Raw genomic sequence first — 27,714 nt, forward strand, 5'->3', positions numbered from 1 at the left:
ATACTTTGGGCGGTTGTTAAAAACAACCGTACTTGCTTCGGATTCTCCATACTTTCCGCAAGCAGGTAACAAAAAGAACGAGTACAATTCCGCTACGGCCCCATGCAATCATATACGTGAAGGAGGGCAGTGGACTAACTGCAGCCCGGTTGATAGCCGCCTACAGCTTGAGTATTTCTTCTTAGAGTTAAAAAAAACCTGGCTTTAAGAAATAAACCAATCTACTCCTCCCTTAAAAAAGTATGCGATGACTATGTTAAAACGCCAATTAAAACTCGATACCTTTTCAGTCAAATTATTTTTGGCAATGAAAAATAAGCTGCCTACCTTATTACGATTTAAATATTAAAGCAGATGGACGGAATGGCAAGTCCAGTTCGAAGAATATAACCCCTTTGTTGCCTCTGAAGAACATATGTCACATGATTCTTGGTTCGTCCATACGTGATCTTTCATGAAAAGTGTGCCTTTGCATGAAAAAATGTGGAATTCTTGCTGTGTTATTATTCAAAATGAACGAATAATTGTACTTGGAGATTGGGATATTTAATAGTCGGCTATATGTTCTACTTGTTTACACATAAACGGAGGCATAGCCTCTCCAGTAAAACCTCTCGAAGAAATCGATTAAAGAAGGCACCGAATAACTCTTCGTTACTATGGGTTATTAATAAGATAGAGATAAGAATTAATATAAAAATTTTTTTATAAAGTTGTAATAAATGCTTTTGAAATCTGAATACGCATTCGCTGAGGGCACTAATATAAAAATGATAGCTCAGTTGCTTAGTTGAAAAGAGAAACTATATTAAACAAATGTTACTCAGTAAATTATTCTAAGTAATAAAATTTATTGTAACAAAATGCTAAATTGACCGAAATCGAATTAATGCATTAGCCAACGATATCAATGCGAATAAGTTATATAATAGGGGGGCTTGACAATAGAGAAACATAAAAGCTAATAATATAAGAACAAAATACGCATATAAGAGTACACAACGCAATGATACTTGTATAATAAATTACTTTAACAAATTTATGAAATTAACATGCATACCCGCATTGTGTACGTAAAAACGTTTAAGTAGAAAAGGGATACAAGTGTGTGTGTGTGTGTGTGTGTGTGTGTTTAAATCTTCCCCTTAATCGCCTTGTAGTATTACGTATACTCAATGGTACTGAGTATTGAGTAGTTAAGGTTTGTGCAAGTGTGTGCGTTTGAGAATATGCCCTTCACCCAATGAATTACTTTCTTTTGTCTTATGACCTGGTTTAGGTTCTTTTTTTCTCCTTTTTTTTTTTTTTTGCTATATTCCACTCTCTTTCCCTTTAATGACTTTGAACCACTTTTATGTGTATGTAAGTGTTAATGTGTATTCCAAACCAATATATACTTACTTATATAATACATTTTATAATGTCTTTAAGGAACCATGTGCATACATGTATGCCACATACCAACATGTATGAAGTCTTTGAATGCTTTTACGTCTAACTATCTCTCTATGTATGCACATATGCAAATATCCTTTTAAGATTGAGTTTGAATATAGAAAGGAAGTTCGGTAAACTAAGTATAGTTCAGTTGTATTACAAAATGCAATAAGTAAGTATGCAGAGGTAAAGGACATGGCAAGGCGCCATGATGTATCAATGAATATGTTAAAATTTCTCTCTCTATCTCTCTCTCTCTCTCTCTCTCTCTCGCTCGCTTTGTGTCAATATTTCGAAATTGAAAATCTATTACTTAGGAAGAAATGTTACTCTATCTATCCACTTTGGGATATGGATTGTCTTTCCCTTCTGCATCTACCTACAAGTCATACACTTGTTATTACACTTGGTGCTAAGTGTGCAAATATGAAAACGGAATTTTTCTATAGGAAGAAAAAATGTTTTCCTTTTTAGTGCAAACAAGTCATCGAGCCATTTTCGTACATTTTCCTGAGAAATGAAGTGTTTCTCGACAAGTGCTTACCCCATCGACGCAAATAAGTGATAGTCGGAAGTAGTGAAATCTAACGAGTAAGCAGCGCCGACTAATACTTTCCCATTTGACCTCATCCAAAGTGTCATAGACTTGTTTTATCCTGTGGACAGATGGACGCATTTCATATAAAAACTTACCACACGTTGCTTCTCTTGATATTTTGGTCAGTTTGCTTGAATAGCGAACCATTCAAATCGATTAATTGTTGTTAGTCGCGTCTGGTATTAAACGTTTCATCAGATCATAGCAGCTTTTAATAGATCACTGTGTTATGATCCCATTACACATAGACTGACTAATTTTGGCGGGTGTGATAACCAAAATAACTACACGCTTCATTTCCAGTAACGAAACGACTTCTTTTTGTATTATATGTGCTGCAGAACGCCTCGTATTCACTTAAGAGATGAGTGGATGTTTAGCGCATTCTTTGGCAGAATCGAAACGGATCGGTATCGGATGTATGTAAGTTTTCCAGATTATAACTGAGGGAATTATGACCCGCGTAGAAGCGGTTGCCAAATCGCAGGTCGCTCCTGTTTAATTTCACTGTGCTGCACCGGAAGATTTTATACATCTTTTCGCCTGCCGTTGCCGTGCGTTTTGTTTCCAATGGAAATCCGACTATTTCTGCGCCCATTGCGATACCAACGTATTAATGTGAATTGATTGGGCGGACAGGTAAATGAAGATGTTTTCAGCAATTTTAAATGGGTAAACAACTATTACTATTAACTCCACTATACCCCCCATCCAACACCACTGTGAATTGAAAGGATTTCATCATATCTATACCAATTTTGCACGGAAAAATAAGTAACGACATCTCTCGAGCGTTATTGTGTAGACTCTCCCCCTTTAATATGACCGATAGTGCATGGACTAAGCAATAAGTCAGTCATTAACCTCAAAGATGAAACGAATTTCCAGCATCATAGCAGTTTGATGGCATAATCTAATGAGATCATAACAAGTATAGGTTTAATGACAAGGGTGTACGTCGGGATTTTGTTCTCCTAAAATTTAGTAATTACTTCCTTGTTTTAAAGTTACACTGATCAAATGAGTCATCCCCTGTTTCCAGAAATTTTTGAATATTACTTTGATACGTTTGCGTTGTGGCAGTAGATGATAATGAAGCTCTATGGCGGCTCATGCCTCGTCCACGATTAACAGGTTGTGTTATCTAATAAGTCACCCCATTCAGCGCCATGGTATTTCAAACTCGATTGAATGTAATGAATACTTTTTTTCTTAAAATCAAGGAACAGCAACTTGGGCACGCGTTTGCTTCACTTTTTGGTCTGATGCAGGTGCTTACTTGCAAGCTCCCGCACGAAAATGCACATGCTGTAAACACAACCGATCAACAAAAGTGTTCTTTAGTCCAAGTTGTACCCACTTACGATTCGTGGCCTCTATTGAGAGCGATGTACACTACTTCTACTTTTTTGTACAGAGCGCACCTAGCTGCACTTCTATTCCAAACGTAAACGTCCACGTGCCATTCGCCTAATTCACGTGTGGCAGCAATTATTAAAAATCTTTCTAAAGAACATCAAAACGTAGGGATTTACCAGATTAGCTATAACGGAAACCATTTAAATATTAACAAAGTTCAGTGTCCACTGCACCATATGTTATTTAAAGTTTCGTAAAGAAAATGCTGTACTCTTCCGCATCTTTGCTCCTAAAACTTGGCTCTTCCACGGTTTTTTCTACTACGTTGAATACAAATAGTTGCATCTAAATGGACTTATAATTTCGTGTCGTATGGCCATTTTTGGATGGAAAATGAAAAAATATATTTACGCATAAACCTAGTCACCATAGAGCGCCCAATGAATTTTCAGCAATTATTCTTTGTTAAAAAGAGATTAAAGCATTCGCAGGCTTTTGGAAGACATCATGTATAACTTAAGCATATTTTCTTAATTTTACTGAAAACGAGTATAAACAGCCGACGGACAATAAAGGATATGAGATTATTTCTGGCAAGTGGTCAATCAAAAACTTTATGACCGGATAATGCCCATCATCAAATACCTTACATCACTCCGCCTAATACTTTCATGATAAAATATCAAAACTGGCGACATATTTCCATATAAAAGCATACTTTCCGCGGGAACGCTTATATGGATGCCAGAGATCTTATTATTATTTGTTTTCGTCATAAGGTATTAAAAATTAGACTTTGTTGTCGTATAAAACTTAACTTTTAATGAGTGGACTTATGCAAGCTGGATTCCGAAAAGTATACTTAAGTACAGTTAATTACTACGTCAAATTACTATTATGGATGGATGGAATTTGCATCATAAAGCAATGAAACAGAGATGATTTTGAGTTTAATTTTCATCGGAACGTTTATAAGTGGTGGGTTCTACAAAATAGATCTATACGATCCAAATTTGGTGCAGTTGATTCTTCTGGCAAATTACTACTATGTACCAATTTATTCAAGTTCCAAACCTTTTCGCTGAAAATCGCTTAAAATAAAAAAAAAGTTGTTCCATCCTATTCTTAATTTTTTTTTTTTTTTTTACATTAACTTAATATGCTCAAATACTATTACTCAGCGATTTCTGTGAATTTCTGAAGAAGTTTTCCATGTAACTATTGCTTCAATATAGCGCATATTATATATAAAAAGAGGTCGGGAAAATAGTCCAACTTATCATTGAATCGAAAGACGTCAGTGTAGTAAATTTTGCCAAAATATTTCAATAATTGAAATTTGTATCTTTCGGACAGATGAATAAACCGAATTAAATTAATTCAGAAAATGATTTTGAATCAATTTGTATGCGAATCCACCTTAAATATTTTTAGGTGTTACATATACTTCTGTGCGAACTTAATATACCGTTTACCATGAGATATGAAGGATGAAAAACCGTAACTATATATAAATATATATATATACATATATATGTTTATATGCGTGTACGTGAACATGCATGTATGTGTATGAAGCAACCGTAAGAATTATTGTATTTTCCATTTACGGAAATAACCACAAAGCCTAATGGAGTTACGTATCGCACTAGCACAAAATAAGCTTAATTTGATTACGTTCAAAATTGTTTAATGCACTTCTACTAACAAATTTCTAACAGAACAATACCTAGTACCTATCGAATGTTATTTCAAATAAAAATTTTTATTACATAAAGACATAAAACAGAAAGAATTAATTTGCCTAATATATCGATTAAACAACGCATGTTTCGAATAAGTATTTTTAGTTATGACGTCCATAGTATTTTTAAGTTTGGCATTTTCTCTGAATTTCTGAGTTTATAAAAACCAATTCATGAAGCAATTAGCGATAAAGCAAATAGTATTAGGCTTTCAATTACTAAGGCTCACAATCCTTTGAATCCGTTTGTTTAATCACTTGTTATTAATTTTCTCAATAAATAAAAGCCAGTACATGCCGATTACGCTTACGCAATATATATTTCTAACCCATGAATTTTCGTTCCACTCATTTTCATTGCTTGATCAAATGCCTTTCACATAAGTTCCAGTTTTTGTTACACAAAACTTGTAATGATTTTAGGCCGCATACCCGTGTGTGTGCGATTTTGTATACGAGAGTTGCAAGGGAGGGAAAATCATCAGGAAACTAGGGCTATCCCGAACCATTATTATTATTGTTATTATTAGTAACTTCCATTACTGTCTTGTGTGTAATAAACTTAAAATGTTATGCAGATCGACTCACCTGACTGATATATCAGATGAATCGGTCGTACATCAGATCGTAGATACCCAATTTAAAATGATATTTTATAATATCTGGCGGCACTTCATACTTACTTTTTTTAAACTTGACACGAAGACTTCGATTGAAAGACCTCGACCGATTGGATAAGCTTATTTAAGAGGAATGGGAGATTTTCGTGGTTGTAACAGGAGTCTTGCTCCAAACATCGAATTTAAAATGGAGAAAGCCGGGAGAGTAAAATAATAAATTTTAGATAACAAATGTAAATCGAAAAGATTCACAGATATGGCTGATCAAGTATATAGATTTTATGGAATTTTAAATGCGTATTTGTAGCGCTAAATGAATATAGAAAGGTTTCGATGACATGAGGTCACTAAGCAACAAGGCAAGAAGAACTAATTGTAAGCATTTTGTGATGAAAATTGATCCAGAATAGTAATTACGTTAGTAACTTATGAGAGGGAAGTTTTTACATAGCAACTAAAGCCTGATTTTTTTATTTATTTTTTTTAATATGACCAATCACTCAAGGCCTATAGTCGCCTATATGTGAGGATCAGAAAGAATTGGTAAAAGAGGAGGAGATAAGGAAATGGCCGCAGAGTAGTGGGTAAGCTCTGACTACAGTGACAAACAAAATCAACTTTACTGCATTAAGATTCGAACCAACAGACACCGACTTGGTAAGCGCTATTCCTACCTACTCGGCTATTTATGCGGTAGTTTGGTATAATATATTTTTTAGCAACATAGATAAAAAAAATTCAATTAAATTTTGATCATGTCAGTTCAATTTTAGAGCCTCGTAAAAAACTTTCTTAGAAAGTTGTTTATACAAGTTAATTTGTCCTAAATTCTTAGGTGTGAATTCTAATAGACGAAATGAATTTATCGTTTCTTACTACCATAGTTGTATTAAAAGCAAATATTTATTGCAAGCCCTCAGAATAAATGCAAAACTGATAGTTTTACGCTTGCTTATAAATTATGCCTTCAGTTCAATTCAAATTTTTTGCCTCAAATTTGTAGAGCTCTTAATTTAAACGTAAATGGAATAAATTTAAAATTCGAAATTCAGTCAAATCTGATTAATAGTGCGCCTGCAAGTGATTAAGGCATTTTGGTCGAATAAAAAGGAAAATTTAAAATACAGTTTGCATTTTGAATAATTTGCCGTTAGATGCCTACTCTTTACATCTACATCACGCCGTCTAACACAATTCTTATTTTTGCCATAGAATACAAAAATTACACCATGTTTACACTCTATACCACAGCACAGGGTGTATTAAGTTAGTAAGAACGAATGTAACACGCAGAAGGGCTTAAGATAAGCCTGTCTTAAATTTGGTACAGTGACGTGTTTTGAGAAAAAATAAACTTGAACCATTTACGCCTGTTTTTGTATCCTGCCCTATGTAAGGATTAAACTTATAGTACACTTATACTGCAAACATACTACATTAGGTTGCATTTTGGGCCCACTTCCGCTTAAATACGCGCATGAAAAATATGCCTTTGTATAGAAAGAAGATATAATTTTTGTGTTCTATAATCAAAATAAAAATTATGTTAGACAATGTTGTGTAGAGTATTTAATGGTCGGCCTTGCCCGGCCGAAGTTTTATGTGAACGTGCTATAGTATTGTACATAAAAATGATATCTCTTACCAAATAAAGGCTTATTTTCCATAAGAATGGTTGTGCCCAAGAAGTTCTAAAATTGAAGTATGTGCTCAACACTCAGCGCAGTTAATTTTTATGTCAAATTACTATTGCGGATAAATTTTCATCATAATATATTAAAATTTAGACATTTTGCCCTAAAAAACAAAAATTTTCGTAAATTTCCTTGTGAAGGATAGATTTCAAAAAATAGGTGAAGATGGTCCAAATTTGGTACAATTAATTTTCCTATTTTAAATTAATATTATGATACAATTTTCATCATGGAGCATTGAAACTTTTATCGTATGGTCATCGGTTTTGTTGTAGGAGAGAGGATTCAAAAATTGCCCCAGCCGCTCCAAAGTGTACATATCAATTTAGAAAGCCGAAATGCTTAGCCACTTTTGCCGAGAAAGTTCGAAAATTAAAATTTTGAGTGGTCGAAAAACTACACCGATCCGAAACGTTTTCTATAGCCTTCGCGCTTCAGTCAAAACATGTTACTGTACCAAATTTCGCCGAAATATCTAAAAAAATTGCGACCTATGGCTTGAAAACAAAGAACGTGGACAGACCGCAGACGGACAGACAAACTTAGATCAATTCAGACTATGATTCTGACACGATCGGTACACTAAAGGGTGGGGTCCTATTTTAAGCCCTTCTGCGTGTTACATACGCCCACACTAACCTAACACCCTGTACTACAAGTGGTGCGGGGTGTACTGATTGCAATAACGACACCGTATAAAATGTATGTCGAATATTGTTAGAATGCAATGAATGGAACGGTTGTTCATTGTCTTACTATAGTCGTTCAATTCAGCCATTGAAGCCGCAATTGATGTAATGTCATGTCACTGTAAAATTTTCTTTCTCTCGTATATTTCACTTACTTCTTCCAGAACGACTAGATCTTCGCGGCATCTTAACGTCTAGTGGGGTTTAAAAATTCGGCTCAAACTACATACGCTTTCTATGTTATTTTAACATAATTTACTTTTCAATTGTTAGGATAGAGGAGTGTTTCACCCACCATACATTTTTAGAAAATTCAATTTTGTTATAAGAGTTTTGGCCAGGTTTATTTGATGTATTTGACGAAAGCAATATTTTGAAGAGCTATTGCAATTGTTGCTTTGATTGCATTTCGTTCTTCTATTCTTATTATTGTTAGTTTAGGCTAAAGCGGGAAGGGAAGGAAAAGAAGTGATGTCATTACGACGTAAAACCATATAAAGAAATGAATGTTTGTGCAAAAATGGTCGATGAAAACTAGAAAACATGTAGTTTGGCACAAGAGTTTTTGATTGCGAATTATGTAATAATATATGTAATAATATAATGTAAAATAAATGAATATAAAAAAAAAAAAATTTATACTATTTGTAGGTACGAGCACAAGTATGAAAATATTAACGCTTTTAAATATTTACACTTTTTTCCCTATATTTGTCCTTTGCTTTTACGCACAACTTGTTTCACTTCATTTTAGAGAAATAACTGTACAATTAAATTTAATTTCAATATTAATTTAATAATGCAATTTCTTCCTTTTTTCTATGTTTCTTTTCTAACACGCATTTTTGCCAAACTTTTGTATTCTATGCATACCGTAGGCAAAGCTTAAGCGAAACGTAGTTAAGCTAAAATATCAAATAGCCCACGAAAAAGCGTAGAAGTTCATGAAAAGTACATATTGGCATCATTTCGGAAGAGTATAAGCAACAAGTGCAACAATAATTGACGCTTGAGGCAGCACATTTACTTGTTATTGTGGCAGCAAAAAGGCAACAAAAGCCCGAGAAAACTTAACCAAAATATCGCCATAAAGTTTTCACATCGTTCACGCGAGAAATCAAAAAAAAAAAAAAAAAAAAAAAAAAAAAAAAAAAAAAAAAAAAAAAACGCTACTCATAAATTTCTTTTTTGACACAAAAGCGCTTGTTAAGCACAAACATTTTCAAAATTACTAAAATACATCAACAACCCAAATCACCGACACCAACTACCACAGACACGCTCCAAGAACCGATACGGCCTAAGCCAGTAGACAATTTATTTAATATATCGACAACCACCACGACCAAGACTCTGACTACGTCCGTTAATCACGTCACTGAGAACGCCATGAATACGAGTAAAATTAAAAAACGTGATACTGACTTATGACTGGTGCACACCAAGGGTGGCATGGGAAGCAGCAGCGGTAATCGTTATAAAGTAACGACACGCTGTGTGCCAGAAGTCAATATTACATCGCCAAATCAAAGTCATGATTATTCCACCCCAATACAGCCAACTGCGACAACAACAACAACAACAACAACAACTGTGACATCCGGTGCATCAGCAATTCTAACTTCGGCACTACCTTCCCATATGGCCAGCATATACTCACAAACGCAATATTTCGGCAGTAATAGTAAAAACAAAAACAGTAGCAACATTATCTTAACCACCAACACCACCTCCACAACCAATAACAACAACAATAACAATAATAATAATAACAATAACATCAATCATCATAAGAATCAGAGTAGAAACCAGGCAAACAGTAAAAGTAAAAAGCATGCACTCAAACATAGACAATTATCATCAATTAACCCAATCATTTTCCCACCAGGAGCCACCCTAGTAGAGGAGGAAGACTTCAACGAACTCACCGCCGTACCAACCTCAACGATTGTGATAGCGACCAATGCCAAGGGTGACACAAAAATCACGACCCGACACTTGCCACCATTGAAATTAAACGGCAAAGTGACAACACCTCAAGGTCCCAGTTCGACTATAGCAGCCACAGTTAAAAATGTCCTACAACGACAACAGACTTCATCAACGAGTCCAAAAATCCCAAAAGTGACAGCCAATTCGCATAATTTAAATATAACCGCTCAGTTAAGTGAGGATAGTCAAACTAACGAATTCACTCCACTAGTCTCGGAATCGCAAACGATATCTTCAAAAACCCCTAACGGAGAAATTAAAACGTTTGGAATTGATCCGGTGAACACAATTATTGACAACACGACTTTCCAACCTAAAAGCGCAATTACCGCTACACCATCCGCTACAAATACCGCCGCCGTCACCACTACTACATACAGTCACAATTCAAAAACAACACGTTCTTGGCCCGTAATTTATCGTAATCCACATCATTACGACTACGAGGCTTTATATGCAAACAGTAACGCAAACAAGGGCGCTCCACCGGCTAACTCAGTATCCTTCAGACAAAATTGCTATTCTAATCAATTCAAACAATCGATTGTCTACTCCTCAAGCAATGAAGACTTGGCCACTATAAATGAGTGCATTGCAAGTGGTGGCGGCGGAACTAGCGGCTATAGCAATCATAATCAACAGACAACCTGCTATTATTTTGCACCAAGTCGTCATAATAGCATATATGAACATCCCGCATCCGTTCTTGGTAGCTCTTTGCACTTTGATAATCAAAGCGCAAACGCGGCTAATACGGCAGCTGCTGCGGCTGCTATCGAATCAATACGACACAGCAATAGTATCCTGCTTCGTAATAGTAGCTGTTCGTCAAAAATTATGCAACAGCTTGGTACGGGCGGTGGCGGAAGCGGAGCCATAGATTCATCAAATTCAATTACTTCGGCCATGGATGGCACAAATCAAGTTGTTACCTCAACATGTTGCTCAAATTGTTGCGTGGGTCCACCGCCTGTACTTTTCTTATTTATCACTCTGCTGATGACCACAAGTGCAACGGCAATGCTATGCGCTGCCATTATGACTGATCATTGGGAACATGTCATATGGGATCGTCACAGTTTAGATAGGTATACTAATCGTTCAAATTTAAACCTGGATTGGATTATGAATGACAAGATAGCGATGCTAAAGCCGGATAGAAGAGGTAAGCGCGTGATGAGAACTCTCTCATGACTTTGTCTTTGAAAGATCTTACATTAAAAGTATTTGCAAAGATATTTTCTGTCTTTCGTATATACCCGACACTTCTTCATATTCATTTAATATGAAAATAATATTTTTAATCATTTAATAATAATCCTTTTTGCTAACTTTTCTTTCTGGCAGTAAACTTGTTAAATACACTCCTAGGCACCCAAAAAATTTCCAAAGGACAATAACTGAGAAAAATGGTTTAAGGGTGAAACAAAACGTAAATGGAGTAGCCTTGACATTGTTCAGATATTAAGTTGGCACAATTTCACAAATATACATGCAAAACAAATTTGTAAATTTTTAAGAAAAGAAAATCGTTTTGTTTACACTTATTAAGGCCGATATCCCAAATTTGACCTCAATTCGAGCAATATTAATAAGGAATAAGTTCATTTATTTTTAGAAAGGAAACCTAACACTGCGCGATGTTAAACCATAATATAGTAACAAAGCACGTCATAGTTCACGTCATAGCTCAAAGTAAATCTCCTACAGTAATACATAAAAACAAACAATGAAAAAATTGAAAGAGAGAATGTAACGATTGTACGGTTTCTTTGTATTGACGTAGTAGTAAGATTATATTATGAATGTAAAGTAAAACAAGGAACAAAGCTACATTTGTCGTGAAACGAATTCTTAATATCCATCGACTCAGACTAATTAGCTTTTCATTGGTCACTTTTTTACTCGGATGATCAAGTAAAGTATTTGTGTAGTAAATGAACGTTAATTTTCCATTTTAAGCTATAGTTGTTATTTATTATAAGCAGCCTTTATGGTTGGAACGTGTCCGCTTTAGCAAAAACTATTCACCATCATAAAATTGGACCTGCTTGGATATAAATCATGAATATATATGTGCACCAAATTTCAGTTTTCGGTCTTAATTTTCATGTTCGAGCAATAGACAGACCAGATGGCCAGTGTTAAAGAACTCCGATCGCATAAGTGACAGAGTAAGTAAGCGTTGCGACTACCAAGTCAATGCTCACGCGTTCAAATCTCGAGCGCGGTAGAGTTTACTTTTATCGAACAATTGCCGCTTGGCCGCACACCCACTAGGCTGCGGCTATCATCTCTCCGTCTCTTCTGTTTCCCTCTAGCAGAAGTACCTTCAAGCACTGTTCATGTTTAAAAGAGGATAATACTGTTCACTTTATGGGACCTCCATAGATCACGTTTCTTACGAGCGGACATAGAAATCCATTATTCCTTAGCAAAATGTGATGGTGGTGGGCGTGATTATTGGAAATTATAAACTGATTTATTATTTACTCATGTTATATTATTCAACGAGTTCACAAGTTAACTTCAAAAGAAAATGAATTTATCCCCTCGGTATCAAGTACAACGCCCTCTTTGTTTTCTTATTTCTAGGTGATCATCGATTTCGTCGTGATACACTGTTCCTTGTACCCATGCATGGCGGCATTTGGACTTTATGCATAGACTTACCTTTACATGAATTACAGGAATTAAGACGCCACCCGAAATTCCCACCGAGTGCGCCAACATGTCTCAATTATTTGGCGGGATCTTCGGAGAATGCCCGCGGTGAAGAGCAACGCAACGATTGGCAACATAGTGAGTCACAGACGCCATTGCAGCCTCATTTGCGTACGTATGGTACAATCTATGTGTTTACCCAATATTGAGTGAATTCTTTTTTTTGTAATATTTTTTACAAATTTTGCTAAAACTTCGTACATGTAGTAAAATGTTTCCTATAAATCGTTTGCGTAGGTTTTGCTCAGTTTAGTCAGGTAGGTCACATTAGGTTTGCGACGATTGAACGAGAGCAAATCTATGTGATTCATAATTAAATAAATCAAATTACTTGCGAAGCTTTAAGTCAGTCAGTCGCCTGCGTGCTTTAATGTGACCATCTGTCGTGTTAACCGCATTTCACAATGCCTGCTGACATTCTAGTTAATCGTGGATAACCGAGGCCCTCCAGAGACTTAGACAATCCCTATAGACTAGGGATGTCAACTACAGCTGGAGTATTAGGTTGTTTTAATGTGTATGGCTGATGAACCCATTCTGGGGAGTATTGAGGCCTATCATAATCTCTACATATTCTCTTTAGGAATAATGAAAGCCACCATGATACTCCCCGAAAGACCGTTCTCAGCAACCAGAAATTACTACCACGATTACAAGATTGCGTTCCTAAAAACTTCCTCTACTAGAAGATAGCTAGCAATTGAACCCCTGAACCCCGTGGAGCTTAAAGTTAGACTATAAAGCGTTTGGCATTACTTTACGCGACCGTAGTCACTCTTGCCTTTGGATCTACCAAACAATTCCGGTTCGCCGACCCCAGATTATCCTGTGTCAACATGTATTTGCGTCGGTGACTACAACTGACTTGACCTGCTCCAATTATTCGACTATTACCATATCAATATACAAATAAACAATTCTGTAATAGCTCGTCTGTATTTCCTCCATAGCGATAGTCTGTGAGAAAAAACTTACTCAAAACATAGCTTCTCCCAGTGTACTCCTAAGCTAAACCTGTCGCCAAGTCATGGATAGTCAAAAGCCTTAAACTCTTCTTTGCCGGTCAAACACCGTTACGAGGAATCACCACTAGGAGGTGAGAGTTTCGCACATCTATCCCTCCTAAAGCATAGATTATCACCTGGTGGTCGGTAGCATTTTGCTTTAAAATTACCCGCTATCTCAATGCGGTAGAGTTTATTTTAGTTGTAGCTATAGTGAGTGTTTAGTTAGTATAGGCATAATACTTACCGATTGGGACACCTCAACTTCTCTTTCCCTATTTTTACTTGTTTCTGATCGTTACCGTGTTGCACGTATAGTGGAAAGTCTCTAAGTGGTCATATAAAAGAAGAAAATGAGGTTAACTCCTCCGTTTACTAATTTAATTTTCTAAATACTATTGGTCGGCGGATTTTTCTTTTCCACGCGCCTGATTATGTTCGTTTGCGGCTTCATTTGACTCTCGAGCGTTAAACACTGCCTTCTATGGGTATTTTCGCTTACAGCTTTCTAAATAATTACATCAGACGTTCCGATAAAGGACTTAAACTTTATTCCCGGCCTTTCTCACTTGACTTTTGAACACTAAGCACAACTTTTTCCAGGGGTATTCAATCGTGCATTTTTCTCCTAAATTAAATTCATTCCTTGAATTTTTAAACAAATTCTTTGCTTTGGTAGAAGGGTATACTAAATCCCTGCGGCTGTATGCAACAGCTAAAACGACTTGAGATGGACCGACCTTTCATACGTTGTCTGTCCGTGTAATCTTCTCGTCTTCGATCTACAGGTCACAATTTTTGAGATACTTTGACGAAATTTGTTTCAGCGCCATGTTTTGACACAACGACATACGATATTGAAAATGGTTCGGATCAGATCGTTTTTTTAACCACTTTCCATATTATTACTTCACTTTGAAAGTCGTTATACAAATAAGGTGAAGTGATGTAGAGTGTTTAAGAATGGGCGTGGTCCCACTATAGTGTTTTTATTTGTTTTAAGTTTATTTTCTAAAGTCCGCACACTGTTTATTACCAGTTTTCCGAGTTCTACTGACAATTTGCCTTAAATCCTTCAAGTTAGTTGCGCCTTTTTGTAAGGTTTCTCCTAGAACACGAAAACATTAATACTCAATAGTGCTTCAATCTATTTTCAATTAGCTCTAATTTGATTCCGAATGTATAACTTGTTCTAAACTACATTAACGGTGCCAAATTTCCATGTTTCACTTTTTTTTAATTTTTTCTGATTTTATGAGTAAACAAAAATGATAGAGGAATTCTACAAAAAAATTTAACTTTAATTTTTCATTAACACTTCGATGATATCGTTTTTCAATGTTACAAACTCTTGTTGTCTGTACGCACTGCGATGTTGCTTTTATGTTCAGGTTAATTAAACGATATCAGCACTAAGAAATGTGTGTCTGCGTATATGTTCGTTGGATATCAATGCTTTTGTTTGTCTGTCATTTTTCTAATACTGAAAAATGCACTTTAGCTTCACGGAGAAATTAAAACTGTTGATAAGCAGCAATAAACAAGACATTGCTTTTACTTAAATTAATATGCAAAGTATGTGAGAAATGTAATGAAATCCATATTTGTTGAACGAAAGAAAATACTAAAAAACATGTTCACTTTATTTTCTAGATGGAAATGAAAAGAAACACAAATTTCATGACGCTAATGAAAGTACTTAAGGTGTATATATAGTCCAGCATTTATAGTATCTTTTCCTTCTTATTTTTGTTATTCTCATTGTTTATTGGAGTGCGGTTTTTTGTAAATTGAATAACAATTTACAGCGTCTGCTTCTGAAGTGGACTCTTCCGGTCTTTTACGCTTTATTAAATGTGAATTGTCCGTTAGTTTGGCTGATGATGTAATGGCCGTTGAAGAATTGGTAGATAATGAAGTCAAGGACGAGTTGGCCTCCGCAGAATTCGATTTTGACTTACCAGCACCACCATCAACGCTGGGAAGTTGTTTTATATAACCCTCTAATGCTGGCAAAGGCGAAAATAATACCATAAATAGATTACAGTCCAAATAAATGGCATGCAACGAAGATAATGGTTCTTCAATTTATCTAAACTTGGGCTTTCTCAATTTTTGCAATTTTTGCCCATATTTCCGATTTAGTTTAGTTTTATCTTTTTCGTTAATTTCAGTTTTAACCTTAATTTCTTCGATTTCATTCTTAACAGCAAGGCCACCTTCACTTCACCTTGATGTTGAAATATTTTTGCCGTTAATTCAGCCTGCCCATGCATCAAATAAGATTATTGTAAAGAGATTTGTATCAATTCAAAATTAATACTTATATACCGCTTCATCCTCTTCTATATCCTCGCCGTTTTCAATAGCCTTTCCACCATTTGAAGTGCTACGTTTTTCGCCATCTTTAATTGACGAACCTTCCAAAACTCCATTAGTTCTCACTACTCTACGGCCGTAACATCTTTCTTATCTTCGGAACAGTCATCTGTGCAGCTTACTTGCAATTCTTCTACAATATCTTTAATCTTTTCTACAGAAGATTTTCCACTCTGCATAATTTCTCTCTTTTCAACGTCATCAGTAGAATCGATAGTTGGTTCTGGTTCGGTGCCTTCGTCAATGGATGTCAATTTGCTACCGTTGCTAACTATTTTACTTTCATTATTATTTTTCGTATCTTTAACTGATGTCTTGATATCTTCTTTGTTTTCCAAAGTGTTTGTTGATTTTTCAACTAACTGATTCTCATCACCACCACCATTATCGCCATCACCGTCGTCGTCTTCATCGTCTTCAACACGGACGTCGATAACGTTATTTTCATTCAAAGCCAAAGCTATCAAGGACTTTGCGTAGAGCAAGTAAGACATTCCCAGCTCGGCCGATAACTCGCCGTACAAGTCTTCGCAAAAACCGCACACATGACTCAGTCCATCGACGGCTTCGAGAACCATGACTATATAGTTCTTCTTTAATTAATGTTACATCATTCAACTGGATTTAAGTAGAGATTTTTCTTTCTTTGCCGACATGTTGAGGATTGCCTTTTAAAATATGGTAGGTGTTTACATGCATTCTGATAACTTTTTCCTTTGGAAAGGGCATTAGTTGAGAAAATTTGGTGCAATATATATTATTCAAAATGTTTTCCATCATTTTCTACAACCCTTTCGGGCAACTTGCCGACAACGTCTCGAAAAAAAGATACTGGTTTGGCAACGATCCAATCGACCCATTTCCACACCTTTTCAGCATTTCGAAACCGCGTAGCAGTCAAGCGCTGCTGCATCGAATTGAACAAGTACTAATAAAAAGGCGCTAAATCTGATAAGCACTCTGGGTGCGGCAGAACTTGTCAATCGGGCTCCAATAGCGCATCTTTGACCACTCTTGCAACCTGTGGCGGCGGACTGACGTGCAAGAGGTTGGCTTTACGACTGTTAACCGCTATGGCTCGTCCCTTTTCCAACAATACATCGTTTAATTTGTTCAATTGACGTCGGCAGACATCAGCAGTAACAGTTTCATTCAGTTTCAGCAGTTCGCAATACAATAAACATTGCTGATTCCACCATAAGCATAGCAAATCTCTATGGCCATGAATACTCCGCATCGGTGTCAATGCTGCAATCGGCTTTTCTGAACTAACGTATAACCCTTTGCGCTTGGGATTGTTGTAGTAAATCCACTTTTCCACTCCAGTCACAATACGTCCTTTTTTGCCTTCCAAGTAATGAAACTGCAATGTTGGGCCGATTCGAAATGGCATTTTCAGTCAATTTGTATGACAGCCATTTTCCCTCCTTTTGAATCTTTCTCATCGCTTGTAAAAGTCTGGAGACAGTTGATTCATCAACTGTTAAGCTGCTCGAAGGTCTTGAAGACTGGGCTTTTGTTCATTGCCATCATTTTTTGTTCTTCCAGGCCTCTTGTTGCCATTGACATCAAAACCCTTGAAACCTAAACCGACCATTGGGATATAACCGACCAGCCGTATGTTGCTGAAAGAGTTTGATGGACTTCGGGAGCAGATTTTTTCATTTCAAACAAAAAAAGGAATGAATGTCGAAAATTAAATTTTGAGCATTCCATGATTAGCGCTAGCAGACGCCGAATAATTCAATCCTGTCTTCAATTATAGCTCTTCGCAATATAGTAACTGCTTCAATAGCAAAACGAAGATCCCTGTAAGTCGTAGGGTAGAAAGAAAAGCGCATTTTACTACATGTATTCATAGATTCCCTTTTAAAGAAAAAAAGAGAGAGAGAAAAAAAAAGAAGATAGATATTACAGCCCAGCACGAAGGTATTCATGTATTGTAAAGTTTTTTCTCACAATAAGAAATTGTTTTGTTTTCGAAATTACAGGACTTGATATATAAGGTTTATTAGCTGCGTTCTCACGTAGGTTGTACCGTAAAAAAAAAAAATAAAAAGAAATCTAATCAAAATTTCATATTTCAATATATAAAATTTCAATTTTTACAATAATAGTAAAACAAAAAATAAATAAATAATAGGTGCTTGCATTAATTTTGACCATTTTTTTCACTTGAAAAAAGACATTTATTGAGCAAAATTGGTACAATATGCGTTAGTCAAAATATTTTCCACTATTTTGTACAACTTTTTCCCATCTTCCTGGCAACATGACGATACCGAGTTCGAGGAACGATATTGGTTTGGCAGCGATCCAATCATCGACCCATTTTCGCACTTCTTCAGCATTTCGAAACCGCGTACCAGCTAAGGCATGCTGCATGGTACAAGTGGTAATCAGAAGGTGGTAAATGTGCTGAGCACTATGCGTGCGGCAGAACTTCCCATTCGAGCTCCAATAGTGTATCCTTGACAACTCTTACAGCTTGTGGCCGAGCGTTGTCATGTAAGAGAATGATTTCGCGCCCGTTAACCGCTATTGGTGGTCTTTTTTGCAACAATTCATCGCTCAGTTAGCTCAATTGACATCTGCAGTAACAGCTTCATTCGGTTTCAGCAATTCGTAATACACTACACCTTGCTGATTCCACCATATGCACAACATATTCGGCTTGAGTGTTAATGTGGATGGTTTTTCTGAACTAACACATAACGTTTTGCGCTTGGGATTTTCGTAGTAGATCCGCGATGTTGAACCGATTCGAAAAGCCATTTTCAGTCAATTCGCATGATAGCCATTTCCCTTCTTTTTGGATCATTGCCATCGCAAATGAACATTTAGAAACAGTTGATTCGGTGACTCTTAAGCTGTTCGAAAGTTCTTTGACAGTTTAACCTTAGTTTTCGTCCAATAGATCTTGCAATTCATTGTCTTCGCACTTTTTTGGTTCTCCAGGGCGTTCTTTGTCATTGACATCAAAATCATCACTTTTAAACCGTTGAAACCAAAAAAGGACAATTGGGATATGATGGAGCAGCGTCGTCATAAGTTTCCAAAAGTGTTTGATGGGCTTCAGCAGCGGATTTCTTCAAATTAAACAACAAAAGTAATGAATGTCGAAAGTGCAGTTTCGAGCGTTCCATGATTAACGGCTGTATGCACTGAATATGTCAATAATACTCAAAGTGTTATTTTACGTAGATAAAGGTCAAATCCGTCAAATTTACCCGTTATGTACAGTGGTACTTTGCATTACTTTACCATTGTTATTTGTAGAAGATGCTGGCCAAAATAAATGCAAGCACCTAAAAAATAAACAAAAATTTCACTTCTTACTTAATAAAAACTTATGTTTATATTTAATTTATAAAGAAAGTACAATTTAATGTCGTGCATGCTTTTGGTTTTGCTTGATTTTGAAAACGTTGATGTTTTTTAAAAAAAAATTTACAACGCATTCATTGCACTCTCGCACAAGACACGAAACTGCACATTTCGTTGCGGAACAATTTACGTAATTTATTAATCAAAAGAACAACAACATATTTTTCAATTTCAATATTCTGTTGAGATCCCTTGTCCTATGACTTACGAGTAAGAAGAGGCACACTTCAAAAAAAAGGGTATTGTATATTATTTAGGTTACTTTTTTTTAAATATTTCCCCTTAAAACTCGTTTTAAATCAATACACGGGCACCCATTCTCTCAATGTAAGGATCGTGTCTCACATTCGTATAATATATATTTCATTTGGTGCAATTTGGAGGTAATTGTAACCCATTCTTAGAACTAAAAACTATATTTAGGTAACTGGATTAGGTTTTTCGGTAATTGTAGACGGATTCATAAGCCAAAAGTGGACTAATTAACTAAAAGTGGATTCATAAGCAAAAAAGTGGGCTCTTAAGCTAAGAATGAACCATAAGCTAAAACTGGATTTATAAACAAAAAAACGGATTCCTAAGCAAAAAAAATGGACTAATAAACCAATCCTGAATCTAAGTATGAATTCATAAGCAAAAAAGTGGATTCATAAGCCTATACATACGCCGAGAATGGATTCATAAGCAAAAAAAGAGCTCATAACCTCAAAATTGATGATAAGTCAAAAACAAATCCTCAAGCGAAAAATGGATTCGTAAGTAAAAAACGGGAACGTAAGGGGAAAAAACCCACTCTTAAGCCAAAAATAGATTCGTAAGAAGAAAAAAACCACTTGCAATATAAAAGGGATGACAAGCAACACACGGAAAAATGGATATACAACCAAAGAAGTGGAATTATAAAGTAAAAATGGCTAACAAACCAAATATGGATTCATAAGCATAGAAATAAGCTCACGCACCGAAATTGCATTCATAAGCAAAAAGCGGATTCATAAGGAAAAAAATATGGGTACGGGATGATAACTATATTGAATAGATAGGGAAACAGATATAGTAGGCGACAAGAAGGAAGACAAAGGGTCTTCATTTCGCGAATTTGGCGCGAAGTTTTTATTACAAAAATAGTTAGAACTCAACTAAAGGGATAGTGTAATGTTGAGGTGAAAATAATTTCAAGTACACTCGTGCGATGCCCACAGAAGTATTCGAAGCGCTTAAAGCAGTGGTGAGAAGTTACCAAGCAACAACTTTAGCATTTTCTTCTTGAAAACATATTTTTCGTGCTCCCCACGCTGACGCCCATTCCTAATCACATTATAGGATTTCTCCGCGAAATTTAAATTTAAAAATTCTAGGTTCACGTTTATGGCAAATGGATCAAACGAGGAATGGTGAAAAAAGCGTTATGGGGTTATTCTATCCTACCTGTAAAACGTGGAAAAATCGGTTACGCCCACGCAATAACTATAGAATATCGAAATTTCACTTTTTTCAAATTTAGGGTTTTTTCTTGGACATCTACGTCCTATCACGTGCAGCTTTCAGTACACTGTAGACCGCTTTCAGTACACGGTAGACCGGTTTTAGTACACGCTGGATTGTATTTGTTCGCTGAGTCCAGATTTTGTAATTAAGATATTACAATCGCAAAATTATATACATAACTTTTTTATGCAATGTAGGGAATATATGGACCTGTTTGAGTTGCGTAACGACAACGAAACACACAGCATGTTGTAGCGTGTACCAAAAATGGCACACAGGGCATAGAACGACATCTACTCACAAACGGTTTCATACCATGTGGTGAATACGAAAGAGTCGGCTATAAGTATGGTAATATGTTTGCACAAAAATTTGAAAAAATGGCTTTAGTTTAAATGAACCCAAGATGGTATTAATCCTTTCAGTTTTCAAGGTTTAAGGCTATGATTTCGAAAAGGAAAACATTGTCAATTTTCCCATAAGCCGAAAAATTCGGTTCGATTAGCATATTTTTCCAGCCTAATTCGAGGGGCGACAAGAAAACATTTAAGCTTTTTTCGATAGCGAACGCTCTAGCATAGAATGGTGACATCAACCGGCGGACTTGCAAACAGAGTCAGCTAAGCCAATTCACTTATTCATGCCAATGAAATTCTCCTCATTCATATACTCGTTAAATATATGTCATCGGCAAAGTTACAATAACCACCGATTGGTTACATACTTACTGACATTCCTCTCTGACCATCACCACGTATAGAGGACATCACCTGAGTGATGTTCCTTGCGATAATGTAAGAAAATATATTCTGCTTTCATTCAAAGTAAGAAGGTATATTCTCAGTTCATTTCGGTATAGACGGACAGAGTTGTTTACGCTGACCAAAAAATATATATACTTTTCTATATTGTTGTCTTATGTAGATTTCTACGCGTTACAAACATCTAATACTTGTGCTGAATACTGAAAACGCACATAACCCTTCTAGCATTTACACACAGGCATGTGTGTGACAAGTTTTTACAATGTATATCAACAATCTATTCCTCGTTATTCCGTCCGTCCCTCGTCCCATATGTTTTTAACGCATGCATGCATTACAAATGTGCTTTTCATATCAAGGTTAATAAAGGTGCTCTTCCTGTTTGTGTTTAAAAGGTGCATTTAATGTACGTTTATGTATTTGAACATGTGCCAACATCCGATTAATTTAAAAAACAAGAATAACCAGGAGGAGAATACAAGGAGGTGTCTATCAACCATTTTCAACAAGAAATAAAATTCTATATGCTTTCCAATTATCCTTGACTTGTTGCAATAAACTTCTACCATTGCTGCTATATAATATAACATATATGGAACTAAAGTAAGTCAGTCGAGCTCAACTTTTGTCTCGACTGGCGTATACATTAGTCAACAAGATATTTTACTCGAGATATGCAGTTTTTGGTTATATAGCTAATCGCACTTATTGAGCGCCGAATATTGATGTATCGGTAAGGTAACGTAAATACAACATCTCTTTTCACTAAACATATGTAATCTTTTCCGACAGCTAAACATAAAGCAACTACTTCAATAATAGATATAGAAAATATCTACAACACATATCCACTATTTAAACATAACAACTCGATTTGCTTGAATGCAGTTGAATATTGGCCCAGAGTGGTTTGAAGAGATTTTCCCTAAAGTAAAACGAAAATAAGCAGCAAAAGCTTTTTTTTATTCTCTTAAAAATAGCCTTTGAGGACACATTTAAATTGCAACACTTAAAATGTCAATTACTGTCAATTTTCTTCGCAATTCAAAGCATTTTTTTTTTTTTTTTTTGTTTTATTCTACTCTTCACTCTTATATGACAAACACTTATCAGGCACATTACGTTAATGTTATTTGTTTAAACAGAGCGGAAACTGGATCACTGAACGCTTGTTAATTTTTACATGCATCTGTCTTTACATCTATTCAAGTACAAACCAACTGTAAAACATTAGAAATTATTCCGTAATTACACCTTTGCCGCAATTGTGTTGTAATATACAAGTGGATATTTACAGTTGGCTCTCTTGAAGCACTCATCAGATTTTCGTATACGATAACTAAGTTATTTTAAATAACAAATATCGTTACGCCCAATTGTATATTGTACATAACATCGTATATTGCTTACAAACTTGACAGTGCCTATTTTTAATATATAAGAAATAAACTTATTCTTTGAGGTGAATTGAGTTTTCCTGGAATGTGACAAGTGTGTCAATCAGCTTCAATTATAACCTTTAGTTAGTCATTATCAAGGATATTTGGCCTACGAAAACGCGGTAAAATGAAAAATTTCCAGAATGCAATTTCCAACCTAATTTTGGCCAGAGCGTCCTGCTATAGCCTTAGGATCTATGTGCTTCTGCAGCTCTTTCATCCCTTTTTGATGTAAAAAAAACCAAAATATGTCTTATAAACTTACTTTGATTTTCCATTCTAAAAATTACCTCTCATTACCATAACATAACCGATTACCTTGAAAGTTTTTACCAAACAGGTCCCAAGACTATGTTGAAAAACAAATTAATTTTAATGAACAATTACTACATGTAGATCTATTTTGTGGATCCCATCCCATATAGAAACTCTCACGGAGAAAAAGCCTTTAAGTGCAATTTCACATAAAAATTAATTATAAGAAAATTGGATTTTAGCTGAAGCAGTCATCAAGTTAATACCTGAGAAATATTCCAAAATTCGCTCGACTACTACTAGATGGCGTAAAGAAACTGCATTTCAATACGCAATTATACTACTACGTTAACCTGTGTTTATGCTGATAGATTAATTTAGACTTTCCTGTATGCGCCTTTTTTCAAGAGTTACAGTATTCTAAACCGTATTTTAGCAAATCTCAAACGAATGTCGATGAGTACTTTCTTAAATGAAAGATAACAATTCTTGTTGAATTTTTCAATCATATTTCCTATAATTTTGAATTGTAGGAGTAGATTAAATATACAAAAGTTTTCCATAAGTTCTTGGAAGGACGCAATATATCGCATTTCCTTTCTTTTTTTATACCTATCATCCAAAAAAGTCAAAAACATTGTATATTTTCGAAATTTATCTTCTCATTGACACCAAGAAATCCACGTGACGGATCAGACAATATATATATTAACACATCACTCGGTAACTTTGTAGGATGACGATTGATTAATCGGGACAGTTGTTAAGTAGTACCAGTTTTAATGGTGTTACACACGAAATTTCAATTGTTCTATTATTTTGCAAACTACAACAGTAGCGTCACTAAAACAACTGTGAATTGCGAACTCAATGTCATGGAATTTTGAAACGTAGATATTCTCTAAGGACTATGTGGATTTATCAATAGCGGTTATATCTATGTGTGACCTTCGAGGTTATGTACATAGCACATCACTCAATAAGCCTTCGGTCTGACATGTACGTTATAGGTTGACGCATAATTATCAGGCATTTTTAAACAGTGTTATCATGCGCCCTTGAACACTGTTTATTATGAAAAAGAAAATCTAAAAATTCAACATTACCATTTTTAAATGATTAATCCGGGGGTAATCACCATCTATCTCCACGATTCCACGAGCAAAGAATTCACGGTGCTTGGAGGTAACTCATGTTTTGTAATCCGCGGCTAAGTTATCCAAATCGTCATAAATTTTGTTCGCCTACCAGTTTTTTACCGATATGGCGAATTCGAGTATGATTATCGACACGAATTTTATAACCTAAAAGTATAAAGATATGTTTATTCACAAATTTATAAAATATGGGAAGCTTTTATTAAAATATAAGACGGCAAAGAAATGCCTGATAATAATGCACCGTCCCAATAGCAACACTTTTGACAGATTCATAAAAATTTCTGAATAGCAGTCAACTTTAAATGAAACAAAAATTTAATTTCGTTAGTTAATTAAACGTTACTTTTTGATAAGAAAAAGTACCGCTTGCAACCAGCATTGACTTGAAACATCTTATGACGACTCTCGAAGATGCTGAAGATAAAGATGAAGAAACCGTATAACATTGTTGTGGAAGAGCGAAAAATTAAGTTTGGTGAGGTAGCTGACGCGTTGATGATATCAAAAAGCATTGCATTTTCTATTTCGCGTGAACATTTGGCCATGAAAAAATTTTGTTCGAAGTGGATGCCACGTTTGTTTATTTTTGAACAACAACAACAAAGCATTGCGGAAGGATTTTTGCAGGCGATATGCGACAATGGATGTAATACGGATTCATAACTACACTCCGGAGTCAAACTGAATATAAGCTGAATGGACAGTATTGCGAAAGCCGTTGAAATCTATGAAAATCGACTGGGAAAGTTATGGTGGCCCTATTTTAGGATAAGCTTAGTATATAACGTTTATCAACTTTAAAAGGAGGCAAGAAATCAATAGTGAACTTTGTGCAGCATTATAGTTGTCTTCGCATGATAAAATTACAAAAAAAAAAAAAAACGGTTACACCGGCTTAACTTATTGAGTGTGGTAATATATATATAAAGTGTAGCTTTTCAACCATCTATCTATTTGACTGATTGCCTGTTTATTTGTCATTCTTGATCGAAAATTCATAGGTAAAGTACAAAAACTATAAAAACTTGAAAATTTTCTTTTGCTCTTTTACTTGCTGGCAGAGTTTGAAAATAAGTGCGATTTGGCCACTATCGTGGCTATAGGAAAGAGAAAGAATGCGCTAAAGACGTTGACGTAGTTAACTAATTAACTAGTTACGCGCATTCTTTATGTCTTTGAAGCCTGAACATATGTACAAAGTCTTAACAGACAGACAGATAATTTACATAGTTTATTTTTACATAATGAACACATCCTCCTATACATACTCCTCGTGATAGGTATATTTATATACAAATTGTAATGTTGTTGCAATTGTTTTTAACAAAAGTGCTACATGTATTTACGAACAATGTTATGTTCAAGTGTATTTAAAATTTTTTAGTAAACACATTTTAAAACTAATTTTTTAAATGTTTTGTATAAATTCATATTACTTTAAAATTAATAAAAAATTATTTAAAATTTTCACTCTTCTTAATGTTCACTCTTTGTCTATTATTATTATATTTATTGTTTTGAACATTATTTTATAATACTTTGATAAATTATATAAAACAAAGAAAAATGCTTTTTATTCTATTTCTCTGAAATATTTGAAATAACATGTTGTGTATTTTTTTACAGGAATGCAAAATTTGTCCATTTCTTGTTCTTTAGTATGTTTAATAATATTGGGCAGCGCGGCTTTGGTGGGAGCTTTCGGTGTTTGTCAACGTCAAATAAGTGCAATACTTATAACTGGAGTCATGTATTTACTAGCAGGTAATGCGTACATAACATAAAATATATATGAAGACATCCTCACCTGGACTGAATATATATAAATGTCTGTATATGTACATACTTTACATATTGCGTTTACGAATTGGTTTTGAGGGTTTTCTTCCGCGCCTTTAAAACTCTGCTCAGAGAAATTGGTATAATGTATCTTATGCAAAGTATTGCCCATCATTACTTACAACTTTTCGTCATCTTTCAAGCAATTTTCGAATTACATCTCGACAAAAATTGGGTCTTTTAAAGTCAACCCTAAAAAGGATTCTATATCTGAGAAGTACTGTTCAAACAAACTACAAGTCATGTATTGAAAACTGTGCTAATTGGAGATAGTAATATCTGATGGTAATAGCAGAGAGGATAAGACATTCCGCGCTAACACTGCAAACATTTTGTTTGCTAAATGGAAGCGAATTGCTTCATACTAAAAAAACTCATGATATCATGACTGTTGTTATATTACGCCCATTTTTGTGGCGCGACTGCATTAGTTATTGTTAGTAGCGTTCCGTTTGAAACAAACTTCGAATACATCACATGCATCTATCAAGGATATTCAGTTTTGTAGTCGATATTAGCGATTCGCATATCATAATGCATCCACGGTTGACCACTCGTAGGTATTTACGTGCGCAGTCCTTTGAGTTAATCAAGAAAAGTGATATTTCCCGCAATTCTCTTCTTTTTTTTTGGGGGGGGGATTCAACACCCCAAAGGCAATGTTGTGCATGCTTTGATAGGATAACTGATATAGTTTAGTTTAAAGGTAGTAATAGTCTTTTCGAATAAAGAAGTCACGGGTTAGACTATATATCGCCGTACAAATTGCAACGTTAGAACATCACCTACAGAACATACTTTTAAATTTTTGTACAAATATTTGCTGTAGCTGAACAAGTTGAATAAAAAACAACTTTTTATTCATTTCGTGGCGGCACCGTAGGCGCGACTTTAAAACAATTGGCTACATTTTCAATACCAACCTGCGTGCAAAAACTTCCAATGTTTCTTCAATATTGCAAGTCACTAGTTTCATTTTTGCGGTCAGGAGAATGTTTGCAACAGATAGATATATTTTGTGGGGTCTCTGAAGTTTCCTTTTGCAAAGGTTCTGTCAAAATATATATATCCACCATGGATATGACTAAATACACGTACTTAGGATAGGGATTTTCAAGACACTAAAGAAATCTTAGAAAAAT

At 35.2% G+C, this 27,714-nt stretch overlaps 1 protein-coding gene across 9 annotated transcripts in view; it reads left to right on the top strand.

Moving 5' to 3' along the window:
• LOC119639930 (probable serine/threonine-protein kinase DDB_G0282963) overlaps positions 1–27,714 on the top strand; it is a 46,827-nt gene that overhangs the window by 18,267 nt on the left and 846 nt on the right. For 2 of the 9 annotated variants that reach the window (XM_038037662.1, XM_038037663.1), the window contains 3 exons: positions 9,020–11,298; positions 12,729–12,968; positions 26,360–26,497. In XM_038037662.1, coding sequence (XP_037893590.1) covers positions 9,594–11,298; positions 12,729–12,968; positions 26,360–26,497 — 2,083 coding nt within the window. In that variant the 5' untranslated portion in view covers positions 9,020–9,593. Of the gene's footprint in view, positions 1–1,902; positions 2,029–2,290; positions 2,675–8,780; positions 11,299–12,728; positions 12,969–26,359; positions 26,498–27,714 lie in introns of those variants that run through there. The other 7 variants (XM_038037659.1, XM_038037666.1, XM_038037660.1 and 4 more) reach the window with 7 other exon arrangements.

This window comes from Glossina fuscipes, unplaced genomic scaffold (assembly GCF_014805625.2).
Source record: "Glossina fuscipes isolate IAEA_lab_2018 unplaced genomic scaffold, Yale_Gfus_2 114, whole genome shotgun sequence".
NCBI classification, from domain to species: domain Eukaryota; kingdom Metazoa; phylum Arthropoda; class Insecta; order Diptera; family Glossinidae; genus Glossina; species Glossina fuscipes.